Raw genomic sequence first — 19,510 nt, 5'->3', positions numbered from 1 at the left:
ACAAATACCCTAATAGTATCAATGCATTTAATAAAAGAAATGATTTCATTTTCTTTCTTACATTTTTATAGCTATCAATAAGATGAACGTATATCTACTCGGTTTAAATTTATTAACTACATGTAAGAAAGCCTACTATAGTGAACCTAACGGTTTCCATTTAGGTATAATATATTTTTGTTCACTGAAGACCAAGTTCCGTATTTCATTCTAAATACATGCATGCATGTAATTTATAAATTAGATATAATTGATTGTTACAAACTGAATGGTTTGTCAAAATCTTTTCAAGTAAACACATTCAATCTTCACATCATTTAACGAAGTACCACATGTATGATTTAGACGCAGTCTGATACCAATTTAATGTTTCTAATCAAATTTAAACCTATGAAACGAAACTGATTTCAAAATATTGAGAATACTCTTTTAAATAGGAGTAACTCAAAATGTTTACAGATGTTATCTGTGTTTGTGTGTGGTTGTGTGTTACTTGCCTTTATACTTACCATTTTACAGTACATTATTATAAGTGATTTCCCTCCCTTTGTTTAGTAGATCGAGGAAGAATGAATATTTTAATCAAACGACATTTTCGACATTAATTAATATTATGCATTTATTTTATTATTTTACACGAAAACCAAGTATATACGAAAGTCTGATTTTAAGATTCAAGATTAGTGCGTGTATAAATGTTACGATGGATTTTTAACTATTTTTATAGACATCTAGGATCTACTCTCTTATGTTGGAGCCTTGAGGAATTAATGTACTTAATTAAGTATACGATAAGAAACAAAACATTTTAAATTGTACTTTGACACTCATTACACAACTGCCTCTGTTGAGTTACAAAAACAAATGTTGGATTTCGCAAACAACATGTCTTTTATTTTAATTGCTTTTAAATTTTAATAATGATTATGGGTGACTAAAAGATTACATATTTACAAGTTGTTTGAAAAAGTACAAACGTAATACTTATTCTCATGTCATCGACTTGAAGTGCCATTGAAAGACGTAACTCCTAAGGTGTGTTTGGCTATTCAAAAACAATGTTACTCATCTCGCATCATGACAAATTAACACTGTAATGCACTTTTTTTATTTAAAAGTTTTGATCAAGAGTCAATAGACTTGGACAACTGAGCTACACTGGGAAACAATTAAGCACGACGCATATGTAGTTCCCTCTTCGTGTTCCCGTACTTGAACGACTTCCTGTTCTAGACCTAAACCAATGTGTAATCTTTTTTGTTTTATTCTCAAGATGCAAACGCAATATAAATTAGTTTATGAAATAGTGGTAGTTGTGTCCGTTTAAATTTGACAGAATATACAAACATATTACCCTTTCCGTGTATTCCCTATATAGAAGTATATGCATGTTAAGGTCGCCGCGAGATTATAAAAGCAAAGCCGATATTAAAGCTGTAATATATAAGGAACATCATATTCTGAATTCATTTTTTTCTGGTGTGAATTCTGCATTATTTCACTTATTGCAATTTCTAATGCCAATAATTTAACCCTACAGTATACAATAATGAATAAATGCTAGTTATTCGTGATTTGTAAATAGAATACGTTTATCTTAATGTACTACTTTCCCATTGTTTGACATGATAAGATGGCCAATCTCTGAAAGTTGAATGTCAGTGCACTTATTATACCATAGATATGTCAATCTTATACTAGAGTTACCTTCTTCTGCCTCTTCTATTGAAGGTTGAATGTGTATCCGAAAAGGTTTCAACAAAACGACTTTTGCTGACTGATCCTAATGCCCTTCTCTCTCGAATGGAAGATATGGATAGGAAAATGCTGGCGATGAATGCACAAATCACTGACCTGAAGAGTCAACTGGACAGCGTTATGAAATCTCATCATAAATCTGGTAATTTTCTTTGTACAGCGCTCATCGCATAAGTACTATTCCAAACTTATAGGCTGTCCATTTCATTTTTGGTTTGAAGATATTTTTTATTGTAGAAATTTACAACTTGGATTAGAAACAAACGTAAACACTAAGACCCCCCCCCCAATTTATTCATATTTTTTGTTTTTTGAAAGGAGCTGTGTATACTCGTTGGGGTAGAGCGACTTGTCCGGAGGTAAATGGAACCACTATTTTGTACAGTAGTAAGTTATGTGAATTTAAAGCAGTCCGTCAAGAGCAAAACGAAGATTATTTTTTCGGAATAATTTACTTCTACTACTGTATATCAATGTATCTGCCTCATTTTGATAAAAAAAAAATGTTGTCTTTAAAAAGAGAAAAAAAAACCGGATACTAATTCAATTCAAGTGAAAACGCGTCGTCCTATCAAGTGGGAAAAACGTCCATATGGTAATGATAAACTCAAAGCTAGGTATTTCTCAAAATGATTTGTAGTACTTATGATGCATCTTATTGAAAGGTACAGAAATAAGCTTACGTAAAGTCATTGAAAAAGATACCTTAATGTGTCCTAATTTGTGACCTCAATTTTGTTTGAATGGATGCGTAATGCTGTGTCTTAAGATATGACATTTTTTGACGAATTCAGAATAATTTCATGCCATGCACTGTACCATGTGCTGTTTGCTACAAAATCTATGCATCCACTTCTGATGATCCCTGGAAAAACTCTCTGTCCTAGCCACTGGACCAAGTGAGTGATTTGTGGACCCTAGACTTGTTACTTGACTTTGGACCTGACATTTAACATTTGCCGGTATACCAAGAATGATCAGTCTACAAACTACTCGACAAACTCATTATGCGCACTTCTGAAGGATTGATCCATATAATATGAAAAGGATTGTTCAAATGTACATCAAAGTGAATGGCACTTTTTACCGGAAAAAAGATACCTGTTAAATCTTTATTGCTAAAGGAAATACTTATTTTGATCAGAAATTGCTATCATATATACTTTGAAACATGGTGAGGTATAATTTACAAAATTTACAATATATTGAACATCTCAAATGTTCAATTACATAACTACATGAATGCATTACGAAATTGGATTAATTAACCTTATTTCTCAACAAATTACTGAGATTTTTATATGTAACAATGATATTCATTTTATCGAAACTGTACAATGTGATACTGTCTGGCTGAATGTGATGGGCAACCTCTTCAAAGTTCCTGAAAGCAGAGCATTTTTAACAAACGATAAATATGAACGATGTATATCTAAACGAGGAAGTAATTATGATTGTCAGGCACAACGAGATACAGGATTATGTTATAAATCCTTATTTACGAGCCAAACACTGAGATCTGAAGCAGGAATCAATGAACATTCGTAGAATACCTTAAATATGTACGCATGTATTTGTTTTTTAGCCCTATCCAGTGTCATCCATGCAGAGCCAGGTACGTTGACTGTACTACTGTACTTACATTGTTTGCTGATAATTAATTTAACAACTTGGTTGATAAAATGAAGTAACTAAAGATATTAATGATGAGTTCATGAACTAGAAATGTGTTATGCCAAGTTATGAATCGCGTCTTCGACCCTATGTGTAAAACACCCATGCATTGATGATGCTTCATGATATGCTCGAACCTTGTTTAAAAATGATTTTACCTCTTTGATCTATGCTGAGAACTGTTGATACGTCGTGATTACATTCTAATACTTCTTTATTATATGATGTAACTTTTTTCTTTATATGCTGATACTTCTTGTTGTACATACATGTATGCCGATACATAAGCTTTATCTATATATGAGTACCACTTCATATCTGATTACACTTTTGCTCTTAATTCTGGTGCATCTTTTTTATTTGGTATCACTTTGATACTATGTAGTGCTACTTAATCCGATACTTTGCCTTAATATGTTAATATTTAACTTTTCTACACATAACCTAAATATAAATATGCACTCGGGTTCAGGAAAATTTGTGTACAATGTTTGAAGAAGATATACAACTGTATTGGGTGAATCATTCCATTCTGCTACCAGGAACAGAGATATGCTAATTTGTGAGCAATAAAAAATGGATCAAATCAGCAGTGGAATCGGAAATAAGTTGTTTTAGGGTTCCCTGTAGCTGAATGTAAACAAAAGAGCATTAAGTGGTATCCATGAAATGTGATATAATATTTTCTTTATTCCCCGTTCTCATATGTTTGGATAGGAAATATCCTTACGAATGAATATCTATACGTTGCATTGCCTGTCACTGTAATTGACAACTAATTTAATCATAAAATCAGGAGACCGACGTAGAGGAAAAACTTTACAGATTTCTTAGCAGAAATAAATTGTTTATTCTTAATTCTAAAACTTAATAGTAAAGGCAATATATCTCATGGTAACCAACAATGTTGTAGACGAGGACTGTCTAAGGCCGTAAGGTGTGTCCAACTCTTTAAGCAGTTGGGATTGTCCACAGGTTTTATTTAGGTTTATTCAAAATTTTCAGCTCTCTTCCTCTAACAAGGGGTGGTGAAAGAGGAATAAAGAAAAAAAAGTTTACCCAAACTTTTATAAATAACTGAATATATAATAAGCACGTTATACTATTTCGAGTTAGTTTGTGTGTGTTAAAGATGCATTCGATTATATTTCTATCATAAAGTCGGTTCTATTTGGTTGTATAATTCACTCTTTTAGAACTGGTGATATATGAACTGGGAGACAACTTAAAATACCCATTATACTGCAGAGTGAATGATATTAGCAAGGTAAGTCTTGAAGGCATTATCTTTTGACTAAATAAAGTTAATCTTGTATCGTAAACCCACTGTTTGGTTCAGAACGCATGGTACACACCTTTTTAATAAAAGTCATACACAGGACAAGATATTTAAATGAAACCTATTTTCCATACAGTTGTTACTTATTTAAAACATTTTCTTCTGTTTCTGAGAACTAATCATGACATGACATGTAAGCTGTATTATTATATGATTTAGAGCTCATGGAAACGAAGTGATGTACCGATATCTGCCGGTGGATATGTTTTTGATTTTAACAAATATTCACTCGATGATAGGAGTCCGCCAGAATATAATCTAAAGTTGAAGAAGAGCTTGTTGAAGAACGATGCAGGAAAATATTCATGCACAGAGGGGAGAGAAGAAATCAAAAGCTATATCCTGATAGCGAAAGGTATGTGTCATAGTGTTTCTCATCAGTGCTCTTTATTTTAATTTCATCAGGATGCAGAACCACTGTCTTAGTGGATCTTTATTTTGTTTAAAAGGATATTCAATTTCACGTGACTTTTAATTTGATTTGTTTTGATTTCATTGAAAAAAGAGTCGGCATCAATTCCGAAACACAGTGAGTCTTCCATATACAGCATGTTAGGCGAAACAGTCAAGCTATGGTGTAATGCCACCGGGTATCCAGAACCCACAGTCACCTGGTATGCATGCCAACAAACAAGATATGGGGAAAAGCTTGAAAGTAAGCCGAATGTATACTTCTTCTATAAAAGATTTTCATAAAATTTTTCTCTCGGAAATAGTAACTTCTGTCAGTTTCAATTAATATTAACATAAATTTGAAATCATTTCTGTGGGGTTTTTTTACCACACACTAGATGGTATCCCGCGCAAGCGCAGAAATGAACAATTTACACATTAATATGATACATTGATTTATGAGTTAAAATTGGGTATCTAGTGCGTAGTATCTCTAAATATTGTTCTTTATGTCATATTTTACAATTTAGGAAATTAATTTAATAATTTTTCTACGCTACGGTCAGTTTTTTCTTTGATTCGTCGATCGATAGAAAAATTATTAAATTCATTTCTTATCATTAAATAAAACATTTTCAAAAAACGTAAAGTGTTAATGATATAAAATGTAAATAATGTAACTGAAGCGGTGCGTATTATTTCAAAACAACAATATTCAAAATGGATGCGCCTTCAGCATTGAGCTGAATTTAATGGATTAAAAACAAGTAGAAAGTTGAAATCTGAACCGGCTGAATTGAAAACGAAAGTAAAATACATGCGATGGCTTGTGATAATTATTCACTTAGTCTCGTTCAACCAGACGCTCGGCTGTCTCCGTAAAACTCCGACGAGCAGAGAGTTTGTAGGCCAATTTCCACATTTACAAAGTTTTGCACAGTTGTCACAACAGAAGTGTTCAATTATCTTGTCAGAATTACCGGTACTCATATTTTCTGGCGAGAAATGATTCAACAAAATATTGCCTTCTACAAGAAGTCAACTTGCAGTAATGCCGCATATGATCATCTGTTGCTGTAGCACTTATATCTACTTGATGGTAGTAAACGACAGAAACTGCAAACTTGTTATCTCTACCTGCTCGACCACTTTCTTTCATAAAACCTTGAACACTTCTTGATGCACCCCAATGAAGGACTTTTTGGATATCTAGAACATTTACTCCCATCATTTCAAAGGCATTTGTTGCAAATACAACAAGCAGTTTACTATCATTTTTTCTAAAGTTTTCTGCTACTATGTTTTTATTTTTTTCTGGCATGGAATGATGAAACATTGCATATAAACAATTCTGGGCTGAAGGTTGTACTATATATGAATTTTGGGCTCCAAGTTTTCTTCGAAATAGTGAATAAATTTGGGAACATGATTTGATATTTCTGCAGTAAATAATTGATTTTGGTGTACCTTCCTTTTTGGTGATGAGTTTATCAATCAGCCACTGTAAATTTTCCTCAATATCACTAGACGCCTGCTTGGTAAAATACATTACGTTTGTCCTGTTGCAGCATCCAATGATGGTTTCATATGTATTCATTCCCAGGAGCTTTGATGTTTGATTCTGTTCGTCTTTGGTGGCAGTTGCTGTTAAAGCAACCATTACGGCCTGTGGGAGGAGACTACGCAGCTCAGAAATCCGGCTATAATCTTTTCTAAATTCATCTCCCCTGTGGACAAAATGGAAATCATGAAAATCATTTCCTGCTGTCGTGATCGAGAATTAATTTAGAATGTAAATAAATAAAAAATGAATTTCTTAATGTATTATTTTCAAACAAATTATTTTACATAAATCGCACTAAATACTTTTGTTTCTTCAAATTTCATAATTTAAGCTACATCAATGGCATTACAAAATCAACAGAAATTATGAATAGAACTATCCTTACCATTGGTCCACACAATGAGCTTCATCAACAACAACTGCAGAGACAATATCTCTAAATATTTCTGTCTCAAAGAGTTTTCTCCATGACCCAGTAAAGAGGCTCTCGGGACTCATCATTAGAATTGGTACCTCTCCATTTTTTATCTTCTCTAATACTCCTGAAAAAATTGTTAATGATAATTATTCAGCAATGTCCTCATATGTTTTTAATTATTTTGAGTAAATTGATTTCATTCTCAAAAAAGTCTTCCAAAGCTGCAGCAGGGACGTATATTCTAACTAACTACTATCATATATGTCTCTGGCTGTAGCTAGGTTGTCATGCAGGGATATTGGTGGGTGAAAGAGTACATGTAATAATTTTCAATATGTGTGGTGGTGGTGGGGGGGGGGGGGGTGATACACTGATGAATATGGTAACACTAATATGTAAATTTAATAAGCTTGAATTTTCCTGAGATTACTTCTACATATTATGTAGGATGTCACTTGTAATTTATCTCAAGCTATAATAATTAAAAAGATATTCACCTTCTTCCAGATTCTCTCCGATATAGACACAGTCAACTCCAAAAGTTTGAATGTTAATGAATTGATCTTTCATTAAAGATATCAACGGAGAGATCATCACCACAACCGTAGAACTTCGACCACAGTCAGCTGGAAAACGTACTTTCACTTTTGTTTCCCACAGTAGTTCAGGCACGTAGCATCGGGGGGGGGGGGGGGGCAGGGGGGGCCTGGCCCCCCACTTTTTCTCGCAGCAACACATTTTTTAAAATTTACATATAAAAAATGAATTATAATGGAATTGCCCCCCCCCCCCCCACTTTGTTGGAAGTAAGGAAAAAATTGATATGAAAATAAGGAAATGAGGATTTGGAGGGAAGAAAATTTTGGTAAGGAAGTATAGTTTAGTCTAACCCCCCCCCCCCCCCCACGGAGTAGGATTTTGAAGATTTTTGGAAACTTAAAATTTCCTTCTTTTTTTTGCTTGTCAAGATTTTTGTCCCCCGCCGCAACGCAGTGCGGGGACATAGAAATGCCGGGCGTCCGTCCGTGTGTCCGTGGGTCCGTGTGTCCGTGGGTCTGTGTGTCCGTGGGTCCGTGCGTCCGTGTGTCCGTGCGTCCGTCCGTCACACTTTTTTGTAAGCGCTCTCATGCCTACAAATTTTGACGGATTTTCATTAAATTTATACCAAATGTTTATACCACTATTTTCTTGGTCAAGTTCGAAAATCAGCATTGGTCGATACTTTTTTTTGGAGTTATGGGACTATGACCACAATAATGACTCCGTTTTATCCAAAAATTGACCTTGTAAGCGCTCTCATGCCTACAAACTTTGACGGATTTTCATTAAATTTATACCAAATGTTTATACTACTAATACCTTGGTCAAGTTCGAAAATCAGCATTGGTCGATACTTTTTGTTGGAGTTATCGAACTTTGACCACAATAATGACTCCGTTTTATCCAAAAATTGACCTTGTAAGCGCTCTCATGCCTACAAACTTTGACGGATTTTCATTAAATTTATACCAAATGTTTATACCACTAATACCTTGGTCAAGTTCGAAAATCAGCATTGGTCAATACTTTTTGTTGGAGTTATGGGACTTTGACCACCATAATGACCCCAGTTTATCCAAAAATTGACCTTGTAAGCGCTCTCATGCCTACAAATTTTGACGGATTTTCATTAAATTTATACCAAATGTTTATACCACTAATACGTTGGTCAAGTTCGAAAATCAGCCTTGGTCATTAGACTCGATACTAGTATACTGCTTGACCGGCGGGGGACCCAGGAATTCTATTCTTGTTTGGATGGGTCTGGCCCCCCCCCCCCACTTTCAAAAACGATGCTACGTGCCTGTAGTTTTGGTAAAATTGAATACAAAACGGTTTTACCATAACACGTAGGTAACACTGCAAATAAATCCTTCCCACTCATGACAACCGCTTTTGAGTTCTTTAAGTAAAAATGGCAAATTCATTCCATCACAAATATCCGATATAGAGTTTTCTTCCGTCATTGTTTACATGTAATAGGAGGTGTGTTTCTTTCAACAAATCAAATTAAATACCGGTATTTTGGTAAGCCTCGTTTTGACGTTACAAACATTTACGTGACGCTTTACCAGACTCTCTGCTCGTCGGAGTTTTACGGAGACAGCCGAGCGTCTGGTTGAACGAGACTATTATTCACTGTGCAGCAATTTAAGGTTCGTTAAAACTGGTTTTAATGTGAAATATGAATTAAACAAATAAATACTAAATGATATTTTTATTACTGTTCCAAAAATAACATCGATTTATAACCTTAAAATATGTTACATATTCGGAATAGGTTGATCTAAACTTGCGTATGCGTGTCAAAACCTCCAGATAGAGTCATTTTTAGAACTTCAATGCCTTTTCTTTTACAGAATGGGTCTGGGCTCCATATTTTTGTCATAGTCTATATAAGGTTTAAAGGAAATCAAACCGATTTCAATCAACAAAACCGTGGAGATATGACCCACAATACTTTAAAAATGTCATTTTGTACCCCAACAATTGAACGTTTTAGAGAAATACTACAAGTCCGTAAATTCGTGGTTGAAGGGACATTTAGCATTTAACAACACAGTTTATTGTGACTGAAATGGTTCAGTGGTTAAAGCACCAGACATTAGGTAACATTATAGAGGTAGGGTTTTTAGGTTGCGGGTTCGATACCATCAAAAATATTCAAAACTGATTATACTTTGAAATTATGCATAAGGTTTACAACCAATTTGTCGTGGCAAAAAAAAATGAATGAAATTTTAAAAAACGCCAGTTTATGCATATAAAACCAAAATTGTCCGATCCAATGTTTATGCCCATAGTAAACTCGCCCTACAGTTTTTTCCATGACGTTAATTAGTCAAACCGGGTTCCTGGGCAACCCCTCCTGGAATGTTCTTTTCATCAAAACTAAAATCGCATCAATTTGTTTCATTTTTTCTGATAACTGTTTAAATTTGTATTAACCGAAGATATCCGACGGTATCTGCCAGCGATGCATAATTGCATGATGAACTCACACTGGAAAGTTCTATCTTATTCTATCATTAGAGGTCGTGCTGCAAAAGTATTTGATACGTCAAAACTAAAAATCGCGCACTCAAGAAACGAATTGCCCGATTTTATTATTTAACGTTTGTCAAATCTAATGAACTTCTCTGTGTACCATAGGTAAGTACTGCGAATGTATCCTATCCATCAACATTTTTAAAAATCGCTCACCCAAGAAACGAATTGGCTCATCTTATTTATTTAACATTTTGTTAATCATGTCAAGCCCTGGGCTGCGTTCAAGATCGTAGCTGCTACGCAGGACTACGTCGTTGAACGGTAAGCTAGCCAAGCCAAGCTAGATATTCGAAAACTAAATATTTTATGCTAAGCACCCAATTCAAGATGGCCATCGTAGGTACCACTTTGTTAACAAACACGAAATCTTTTTACGTAGTGATATTGTGTTCATCCGTTAAGTTATAATGAATTTAAACATGTAATTTTCCGCTTGAAATTAACAATTTATGTCGATGTCATAAATTTTTAGTTGAATATTTCCAACTTCAAATCTGAGACCTGGCGGCTAACCTAGCTGTTCGCTCAATAGACTTAGATATCTATGACCAAGAGTCTAGGCTTGCTGCTACGATCTTGAACACAACCCTGGTAAACTTCAAGTATAGCTTAGGGACATCATATCACACATGTTGAAATACCAAAGCTGAAAGCAGTTACTCTGGTGTAGGCATGTTTTTTTTAGTTTTTTGGCAAAATGTCTTAATTTATAAGTATAGAAGTTTTTATTTATTTATTTATTTTTTGTATAACAGGTATAGGAATCAGTGGAAACATGCTTGGTATACGTAACATTTCCCGAAACTGTAATACTATATATCAGTGTCAGGCAATAAACAGTTACAGAATGAAGAAACCCGTGGCGAAAAACATCACACTCAGAGTTCACTGTGAGTGAAAGATTTTACACGTTGAATAATGAGCTAAAATGTAAAAGTTCAACAATTCTTTCTACTTATATTAAATATGTGTCTTAGCTTAATAATTTGAGAAAGACTTTATTATTTTTGGTCATTACATGGCCTTTAATTATGTAGTTTTGTTCATTAAGGAAACCACATGAAAATATTCTATTTGTTTAACATGTTTTTATTAGTTTTTCCTGACGTCTTTGTGGGTATCAAATTAAACGATAAAGAGATCTCAAATAGCGGTTTCATTTTTGGGAGAAAAAAAGACAGATTGGCCCTGTCCTGTTCGGTATATGCCGTCCCGCCAGCCAATGTGGCGTGGTCCAGGGATAACATAACAATAGGAACATACCACCATGTTAACGGTATAATTGAAAAATCCAGTAATGCTGATAATTTCCTGTACGGTTTGACAAAGGCGTTAGAGATCAAAATAGGAATTTCAGTTACAATGGACTTTACGTTGGATGCTGATAACACCTTTGCCAGTTACCACTGTGACGCAAAGAATGAAGTAGGATATACCAGGAAAACTGTGAAAATTAAACATGTTCAGAAGCGTTGATATTTGCACCGTCATTTCTTGAACATGGCTTAAATGAAACACTGTTCAAAAAGAAGTACTTAGCAATAATATAGCAACAATGTAAAAAAGAATTAAAAACCGTTTAATTTGAATTTGTGAGCATATTTCGCTTTTGAACAAGTAGGTTGCTTAAATGGCTTTAAAATGGTTCAAAAATGGAAAATATGTGCCGTCTGAACGTTGTTTTAGCACTATGTTTTGTAATATTATATTGTTCACGTACATTATTTTACAATACCGTTCATCTTATATCTCATATGCATTGACTTAAGGATAGTGATAATAGTCCTATCGTACAGAAGAGGCGTGTTTATGCTCGTAATGAGGACTCTGTAATCATCAAATCATCAAATGCTTTAAGTTTTCGTGTATTCATAGCAATTTTTAAGGTGGAATAACACATCGTCACAAAATGGCTGACCTCTGATAGAAACGATATTTCGTTTCACTAAAAGATTTTTTTATGGCAACATGTAACTTACTCCATAGCCGAGTGGATAAGGACTCGGTCTTTTGTACCGTTCATCTGGAGTTCGAATCCAGCAGGGGCTTTTTATTGTTACTTACTGAATTAATTTTATTAGATAATCATTTTTTATCCCTAAACTTCAAATTATTTGGCATATATATTTGTATAGTTTATTAATCATTTTATCTTTCATACTAAAAACCTTAACAGGACAAATGGCAGAATGGTAGCTAATTCAATGTACATGTAAAAACACTGTTTAAGTATTTAATAATTATATTTTTTCTGTACTGGTTAAGTGGTAAATACATTTACAAGATTATCATTTATTATTACCAGAGTACCTTTATTTCTTTCAATAAAATAAAAAACATACATGTAATCAAGTTCATTAATATCAAGAGATAATAGATGTTTAAAAATATATAAACGTGCAATACTTTTTAAATATGAAAAAAGTCACCAAGTGTCCTTTTTCCGTATGTATTTTCTTTTTATATTTTACATGTAACTCTTCTCAATATGTTTTGAAATCAATTTTTTCTCTCGCTTGTATGAGTTAAGTACTATGCAATTAATCTGACCAGTTCTAAACAATTTTTATATCGATAATGAAGGTTCTACATTTCTCTTATATACGCTCTGTCATCCTGTTCTGACCAAACCAAAGCAGGAAAAACATACTAATAATTACCATTCTGATTGCATACACAAGTACTCTGAAGTTGACATTAAAAAGATGCTTGAATTTCTGAAAGACAATATCTTTGTAGTTTTTGGAGACCAGGTCTTCAAACAATCAGTACGAATTCCAATGGGGACAAATTGTTCTTTAACAACATTAACAACAGTTACTTTCACGCTCATGTCAACTCAAAATATCCCAGTGAGCTTAAATAAAAGATACCTCAGAATCTGAGACATATGTTTCATATTTGGATATTTCACTAAAAAAGACGTTTAAGTTAACCTTAAAACAAAACTATATGATAAACGTGATAATTTTTTTTCATCGTCAACTTACCTTACTTATGTAGCAATATACAATCATCATCTGCTGATGGGGGCTATGTCTCTCAGCTTATTCTTTATGCAAGAGCATGCTCTACATACGAACAATTTCTTAAACGAGACAAGCTACTAACAACCAAGTTGTTGGAACAAGAATATCAAGAACCTCGATTAAAATCATCTTTACGCAAGTTCGAGGGTCGATACAATGACATTGTCAGCAAGTATAATGTTTCATTAAAGCTGATATGAATTCTTAAAAGCATATAATTTAATTCTGGTTGTAACGCGGCATTTGATTGGATAGAAAAATTTAGTTAAATTTGTATAACCTGGTTTGCACGTCACAAGACACGTCACAATGCACCAACGTACTAATTCACTTGACGTTACGTTTGAATTTTGAACAGATTTATATCATTTTTAAAAGTAAAACGGACTCAATTTGTACAGCAAATTCCAGAAAATTAAATTATAAGGAATGAACTCAATATCTACCCAAGTTATACTCGTATAACCTGGGTTGGAGCAATTTACGCTTTTTTATAATCCGCTTCGCGGATTATAAAGCGTAAATTGCCCCAACCCAGGTTATACGAGTATAACTTGGGTAGACATTGAGTTCATTTCTTAATTAATCGCCATATTATACTCTGTCCCGAGTTTTTGCTTCCACCACTTTTTGCTTGAAATTTCGATAATCATAAATACCTTTGTGCTCAAACTACGTTCATCCACTAATATAAAAAATGTCCAGATTATCTGTTTTCTACGGAAGCGTATTAGTGCCACATATACACTTCACATTTTTTTATTTTCTATACTTTAAAGTGTAAATTTTACACTTTAATCTGTAAAATTCACACTTTAAAGTGTAAAATTCACACTTTAATCTAAACATTTTACACTTTAATCTGTAAAATTCACACATTAATCTGTAAAATTTACACTTTAAAGTGTAAAATTCACACTTTAAAGTGTAAAATTCACACTTTAATCTGTAAAATTTACACTTAAATCTGTAAAATTTACACTTAAAAGTGTAAAATTCACACTTTAATCTGTAAAATTCACACTTTAATCTGTAAATTTTACACTTTAAACTGTAAATTCTACACTTTAATCTGTAAAATTCACACATTAATCTGTAAATTTTACACTTTAAAGTGTAAAATTCACACTTTAATCTGTAAATTTTACACTTTAATCTGTAAATTTTACATTTTAAAGTTTAAAATTCACACTTTAATCTGTAAAATTCACACATTAATCTGTAAATTTTACACTTTAAACTGCAAATTTTACACTTTAATCTGTAAAATTCACACTTTAATCTGTAAAATTCACACTTTAATCTGTAAATTTTACACTTTAATCTGTAAAATTCACACATTAATCTGTAAAATTTACACTTTAAAGTGTATAATTCACACTTTAAAGTGTAAAATTCACACTTTAATCTGTAAATTTTACAATTTAATCTGTAATATTCACACTTTTAAGTGTAAAATTCACACTTTAAAGTGTAAAATTCACACTTTAAAGTGTAAAATTCACACTTTTAGCTGTAATTTTTACACTTTAAAGTGTAAAATTCACACTTTTTTCTGTAAATTTTACATATATATCTGTAAAAATCACACATTAATCTGTAAAATACTGTCAACACCACATGGCTGTTTTAATTAAATGTCCGACATTTTTTATGATCTTGCTTTAATAATAAACATTGCAATCGAGAAATAAGTTCTCATTAACAGTATTCAATTTTTCAAAAACTGAAACAGTTATAATTAAATTCTCTTAGACAAAATGTATCAGTGTCACATGGCCAAAAAATTGGCCAACGCTAAGGGCTTTTTATAATGCAAGGCGTTTCCCTCATCTCTTTCAATCAGATCAAAATTTTCACAAAAACTGAAAAAAGTGATAATTTAATGGACTAAAAACTAGCGACCACCACTAATTTATCTGACGGCCAGCCGGCCACCACATAATTATATGGTGGCCGCAACATAAAATGTGGAATTATCTGTAACAATGTTTTGGGGTTTTGACTTTTTGTTCACTTTTATGCAAATACACAGTCTTCAAGCCTGCTAAATGTATACAAGACTTTTACTAGTTTAAAGCATCAATTTTATTCATTTGTATACAGTACAATTTTATTTAATCAAGTTTTTTAGTACGTACATAACTCAAAGTACTGAACGTACTTATGCTAAATCGAGGTTTAGACAGAATGATACATTATGTATATTCTTTGAATGATCAGTAATTCAACACTATTTGTTATTTTTATTGTAAAATCATCATAAAAAAGTGTGGAAAAAAGCCGAGGCATAAAACCACTTATATCTATTTGAAAATCCACGGGTTTTTTTTTAAATATCACTGTGTGATGATGTCACTGTATTTAAGGCAAAGTTTGAAATATTTACTATTTAAAATATATCAGTCCATAATGCTTCGATCAAGCCATCGGAAATGATAAATACTCTCCAATGTATGTGTATAAATGAGCCAATTTTACAGGATAGTGTGTAAATTTAACACTTTTAAGTGTAAAATTTACAGATTAAAGTGTATATTTTACACTTTAAAGTGTGAATTTTACAGATTAAAGTGTAAAATTTATAGATTAAAGTGTGAATTTTACATATTTAAGTGTAAATTTTACAGGTTAAAGTGTGAATTTTACACTTTAAAGTGTGAATTTTACAGATTAAAGTGTGAATTTTACAGATTAAAATGTGAATTTTGCACTTTAAATTGTGAATTTTACAGATTAAAGTGTGAATTTTACAGATTAAAGTGTAAAATTTACAGATTAAAGTGTAAATTCTACACGTTAAAGTGTAAATTTTAACAGATTTAGGTGTGAATTTTACACTTTAAAGTGTGAATTTTACACTTTAAAGTGTATATTTTACAGATTAAAGTGTAAAATTTACAGTTTAAAGTGTGAGTTTTACACTTTAAAGTGTGAATTTTACAGATTAAAGTGTGAATTTTACACTTAAAAGTGTGAATTTTACAGATTAAAGTGTGAATTTTACAGATTAAAGTGTAAAATTTACAAATTAAAGTGTAAATTTTACACTTTAAAGTGTAAATTTTACACTTTAAAGTGTATATTTTACAGATTAAAGGGTAAAATTTACAGATTAAAGTGTGAATTTTACAGATTAAAGTTTAAAATTTTAAGATTAAAGTGTAAAATTTACACTTTAAAGTGTAGAAAATAAAAAAATGTGAAGTGTATATGTGGCACTAATACGCTTCCGTAGTTTTCAAACGCCCCCCTCGACCGCTTCAATTTTCAATACACATCCCAAAATGGAAAGGCTACGGAGATTTTGCATTGCATCAGTCATAAAAAGCCCGGATGATAACGTTGAAAAATTGCGCGAGGTATCCCGAGTACTACCGAATGGAGAAAAGATGTAAGCATTTCCTCCGAAAGAATTTTTTTTTCGTTCCTGTGAACTTTTATACGTGAGAAATGATAATTGTTCAATGAAGATATCTTGGATATATTCTCTTTCATCGATTTACACTGTATTTCTTTCAAAGGTATGTGCTTTTTTTTTTTATTAAATCATCAAAAAATGATGGAAGCAATAACTTGGGACAGACTATAGTTTCGATCGCTGCTCTACTGCCACTGGGGTATATATACCGGTTGAGAAAGTTATGGTCGGTTGCTTTCCGATCAAGGCATTCAGGTTGCACGGACTTACAAATGCATGAACCTTACATTGTAGTAAAACGTTTGTAATAAAGAATAAAGGAAACAACAATCGATAAAATAAAAAATGCATTTGTTGTTTGAAAGAATTTTCAAAGTATCGGTATTATTTTGCACAGATATTGCTGTCTTACTTCGCAGGGACATGAAACACGTGTGACGTCCATAAAGAGTTTGCTGCATCTTTTTGAAAACCCCAGCGGCACTACATCCAACACAGTAGCTAAATGATAGTAAGTCCAAAAAAAGTAACGACGTAACATCGTTTCCATCGGTTTCCTACAAAAACGCTTCGTTTCGAAAATCGATGCGATCATTGACATTGCTCGATCTGCCACAGTGTGTGGTTTGCGCATGTGCGTTGTTATAAAATACACTGGAAAATAGTCTACAATTGATATCGAGGAATTTGGATTTCAGTCTGTCTTGCTTCGTCGTTCATTGGATATTCCTTGCCAGTGCAGTGGTTGTCATATTACTTTTGTTCAAATCGCGTTTCTACACAACTTTTCGTCCAAGGTAACGTGTTCGGGTGTATGAAATACCTGAATGCGGTGAAGCATGAATAGTGCGCTCGGCCTTATATAGGGGGTGTGTAGCGATTTTTCATTTTTCATGCAATACATGCATATAAACAGAACTTCTAAGACATAAATGCACGTGTATATGGGTCACTCTCAAAAAAGGTGGAGTTTTTCAAGTACCACTTCTTTAAAAACAAAGTACTTACAACCAGATTGAATTTATCATATTTTGTATTGGGTAATCATGTTGTTTGTTTGCTAAAATATGCCAACAGTACATCAAATTTAAATCTATAAAAATATGATATTTACAACCACATGAAAAGAAAACAGTCTTTGGTGTAACGCATAAGAAATATTCATAAATTTTATTAAAACTTATTGTTCATGCATTTAATTTGGTTTTAAAGTTAAATTTTCTGGAGTTTTTCTTGAACTTAATCCTAAAACAAGAATTCAATCGTGTGTTTTCCTTAAATTTTCATATTTGGTTTGTGAATGAGAAATATGCATCTATCTAATGACATTGTTTTGCACACTGAAAACTTCTTTTCCATTTAATGTCTGATTTTTTTTTAATAGACACTTGTAAGTGACATGAAAAATAATCTTAAGTGAAAAAAACTCAATATTTTTTGTAAATCTTTGAAAATGAAACAAAATAAGGGATGTTACACTAAGGACAATCATTATTAGTCCAAATTACCAAGGACAATCTTCATTTAAACACGAAAATATCAGATTTCAAAATAGAGACAACTGAATGTTTTCATAGCTATAACTTATGAATGCATATATTTAACAGTAATTATTATCAATGTGCATAATAGTGCCCCTAAAGTCAAATTTAGTTCCAATATGTTTCACCAAGGACACCTACGCTACACCATGGACTTTGCCTGTTATAAGAATCTAAGTTTTAATATTTTAATTTGTTTTAACAGCTTGAATGTATTTTAAATGAATTCAAAATTACCAAATGCACATTTCTGACAGCAGATATATTATACATGTAACTGTTATTCTCTACAAGTTCAGGCTTAAAATTTAAGTTTGTTATACAAAAGACACACCATGTTACACCATGGACATCATTCTATCTAGTTGATGAATAATTTTAGTATTTTATTATACTCCTGTTTGAAAACATTGCATAATCTGTCATAAAATGTATTTATACAATACTAGTTTTATTAATTTTTCTATCAGAAATACACGCATGGCAATTGAAATACTCTTTAGTGTAACATTAAAAGTCCTTGGTAACACATTTTGTTTAAAGTCAGATAATATTTTTTAGGGAAAATTTGGCTTAAGCTATAATTCCGATATCAAATTCAATATTAATTATACTTGAATTGATAAATTCGATTTGATTTGACAATACTTAGACTTTTAAAAATGAATATTTTGGGTCATATGACCTTGGTGTTAATTGTATGTGTCTTTGGAGTAACAAAATATTGCATAATTGAGAAATAATTTAGTTCTACAGCAAACAGATGCATCGACATTATATATCAGCACATACTAACAAATGCGATTCATTGTGATATATTTTATTTAATAATTTCATCATGTCTTTCTCCAAAAAATAAATTATGTAAATTATAGTCTCTGGGATAACAATGATGGTCTATGGTGTAACTTTTTGTTTTTGTTACACCAAGGACTGTTACACCAAGGACATATTTATGAATTAACTTGTCTCTGCTAAATAATTACTGCTCCCTCAGAGTAAAAGAGTATGTTATCTGCTTCAACAACACATAGCAATAGTTTGTCTGTTTTCCAGAGTGTCTAAATATTTCTTTTTCCTAGTATTTCCAAAGACAATATAAAAAGTTACACATTCATTTCTACTTACTTATCAGGAAAAAATAGAGTAAATTTCATTATCAGCTATTTTGTCTTCTATCATTTTTTAAAGCTATACGATGGGAATAAGGAGGCATCATTTATCTTTCAAATTACTAAGAATGACAACTCTTACACACCAATATTTTGTTTCGTTACACCATG

The 19,510-nt window shown here is 32.3% G+C and overlaps 1 protein-coding gene across 1 annotated transcript; it reads left to right on the top strand.

Moving 5' to 3' along the window:
• Positions 1–3,219: 3,219 nt before the first annotated feature.
• LOC128176625 (lachesin-like) lies at positions 3,220–13,478 on the top strand. Its single transcript, XM_052843081.1, has 6 exons — positions 3,220–3,373; positions 4,629–4,699; positions 4,931–5,126; positions 5,277–5,426; positions 10,992–11,126; positions 11,333–13,478. The coding sequence occupies exons 1-6, from the start codon at positions 3,319–3,321 to the stop codon at positions 11,710–11,712; spliced, it is 987 nt and encodes a 328-aa protein (XP_052699041.1). The 5' UTR covers positions 3,220–3,318; the 3' UTR covers positions 11,713–13,478.
• Positions 13,479–19,510: the final 6,032 nt, after the last annotated feature.

Source organism: Crassostrea angulata, chromosome 3 (assembly GCF_025612915.1).
Source record: "Crassostrea angulata isolate pt1a10 chromosome 3, ASM2561291v2, whole genome shotgun sequence".
Taxonomy (NCBI): domain Eukaryota; kingdom Metazoa; phylum Mollusca; class Bivalvia; order Ostreida; family Ostreidae; genus Magallana; species Magallana angulata.
The sequence above is the reverse complement of the archived record's forward strand: the minus strand, read 5'-3'. Positions and strand labels throughout refer to the sequence as shown.

What these genes read in the sequence shown, in the direction of transcription:
- LOC128176625 (XM_052843081.1), top strand. Translation starts at nt 3,319, where the DNA reads ATGTACGCATGTATTTGTTTTTTAGCCCTATCCAGTGTCATCCATGCA. An exon ending in TGTCATCCATGCAGAGCCAG is followed by an intron (nt 3,374 to 4,628) that starts GTACGTTGACTG and finishes TCACTCTTTTAG; the next exon opens with AACTGGTGATATATGAACTG. An exon ending in ATATGGGGAAAAGCTTGAAA is followed by an intron (nt 5,427 to 10,991) that starts GTAAGCCGAATG and finishes TTTGTATAACAG; the next exon opens with GTATAGGAATCAGTGGAAAC.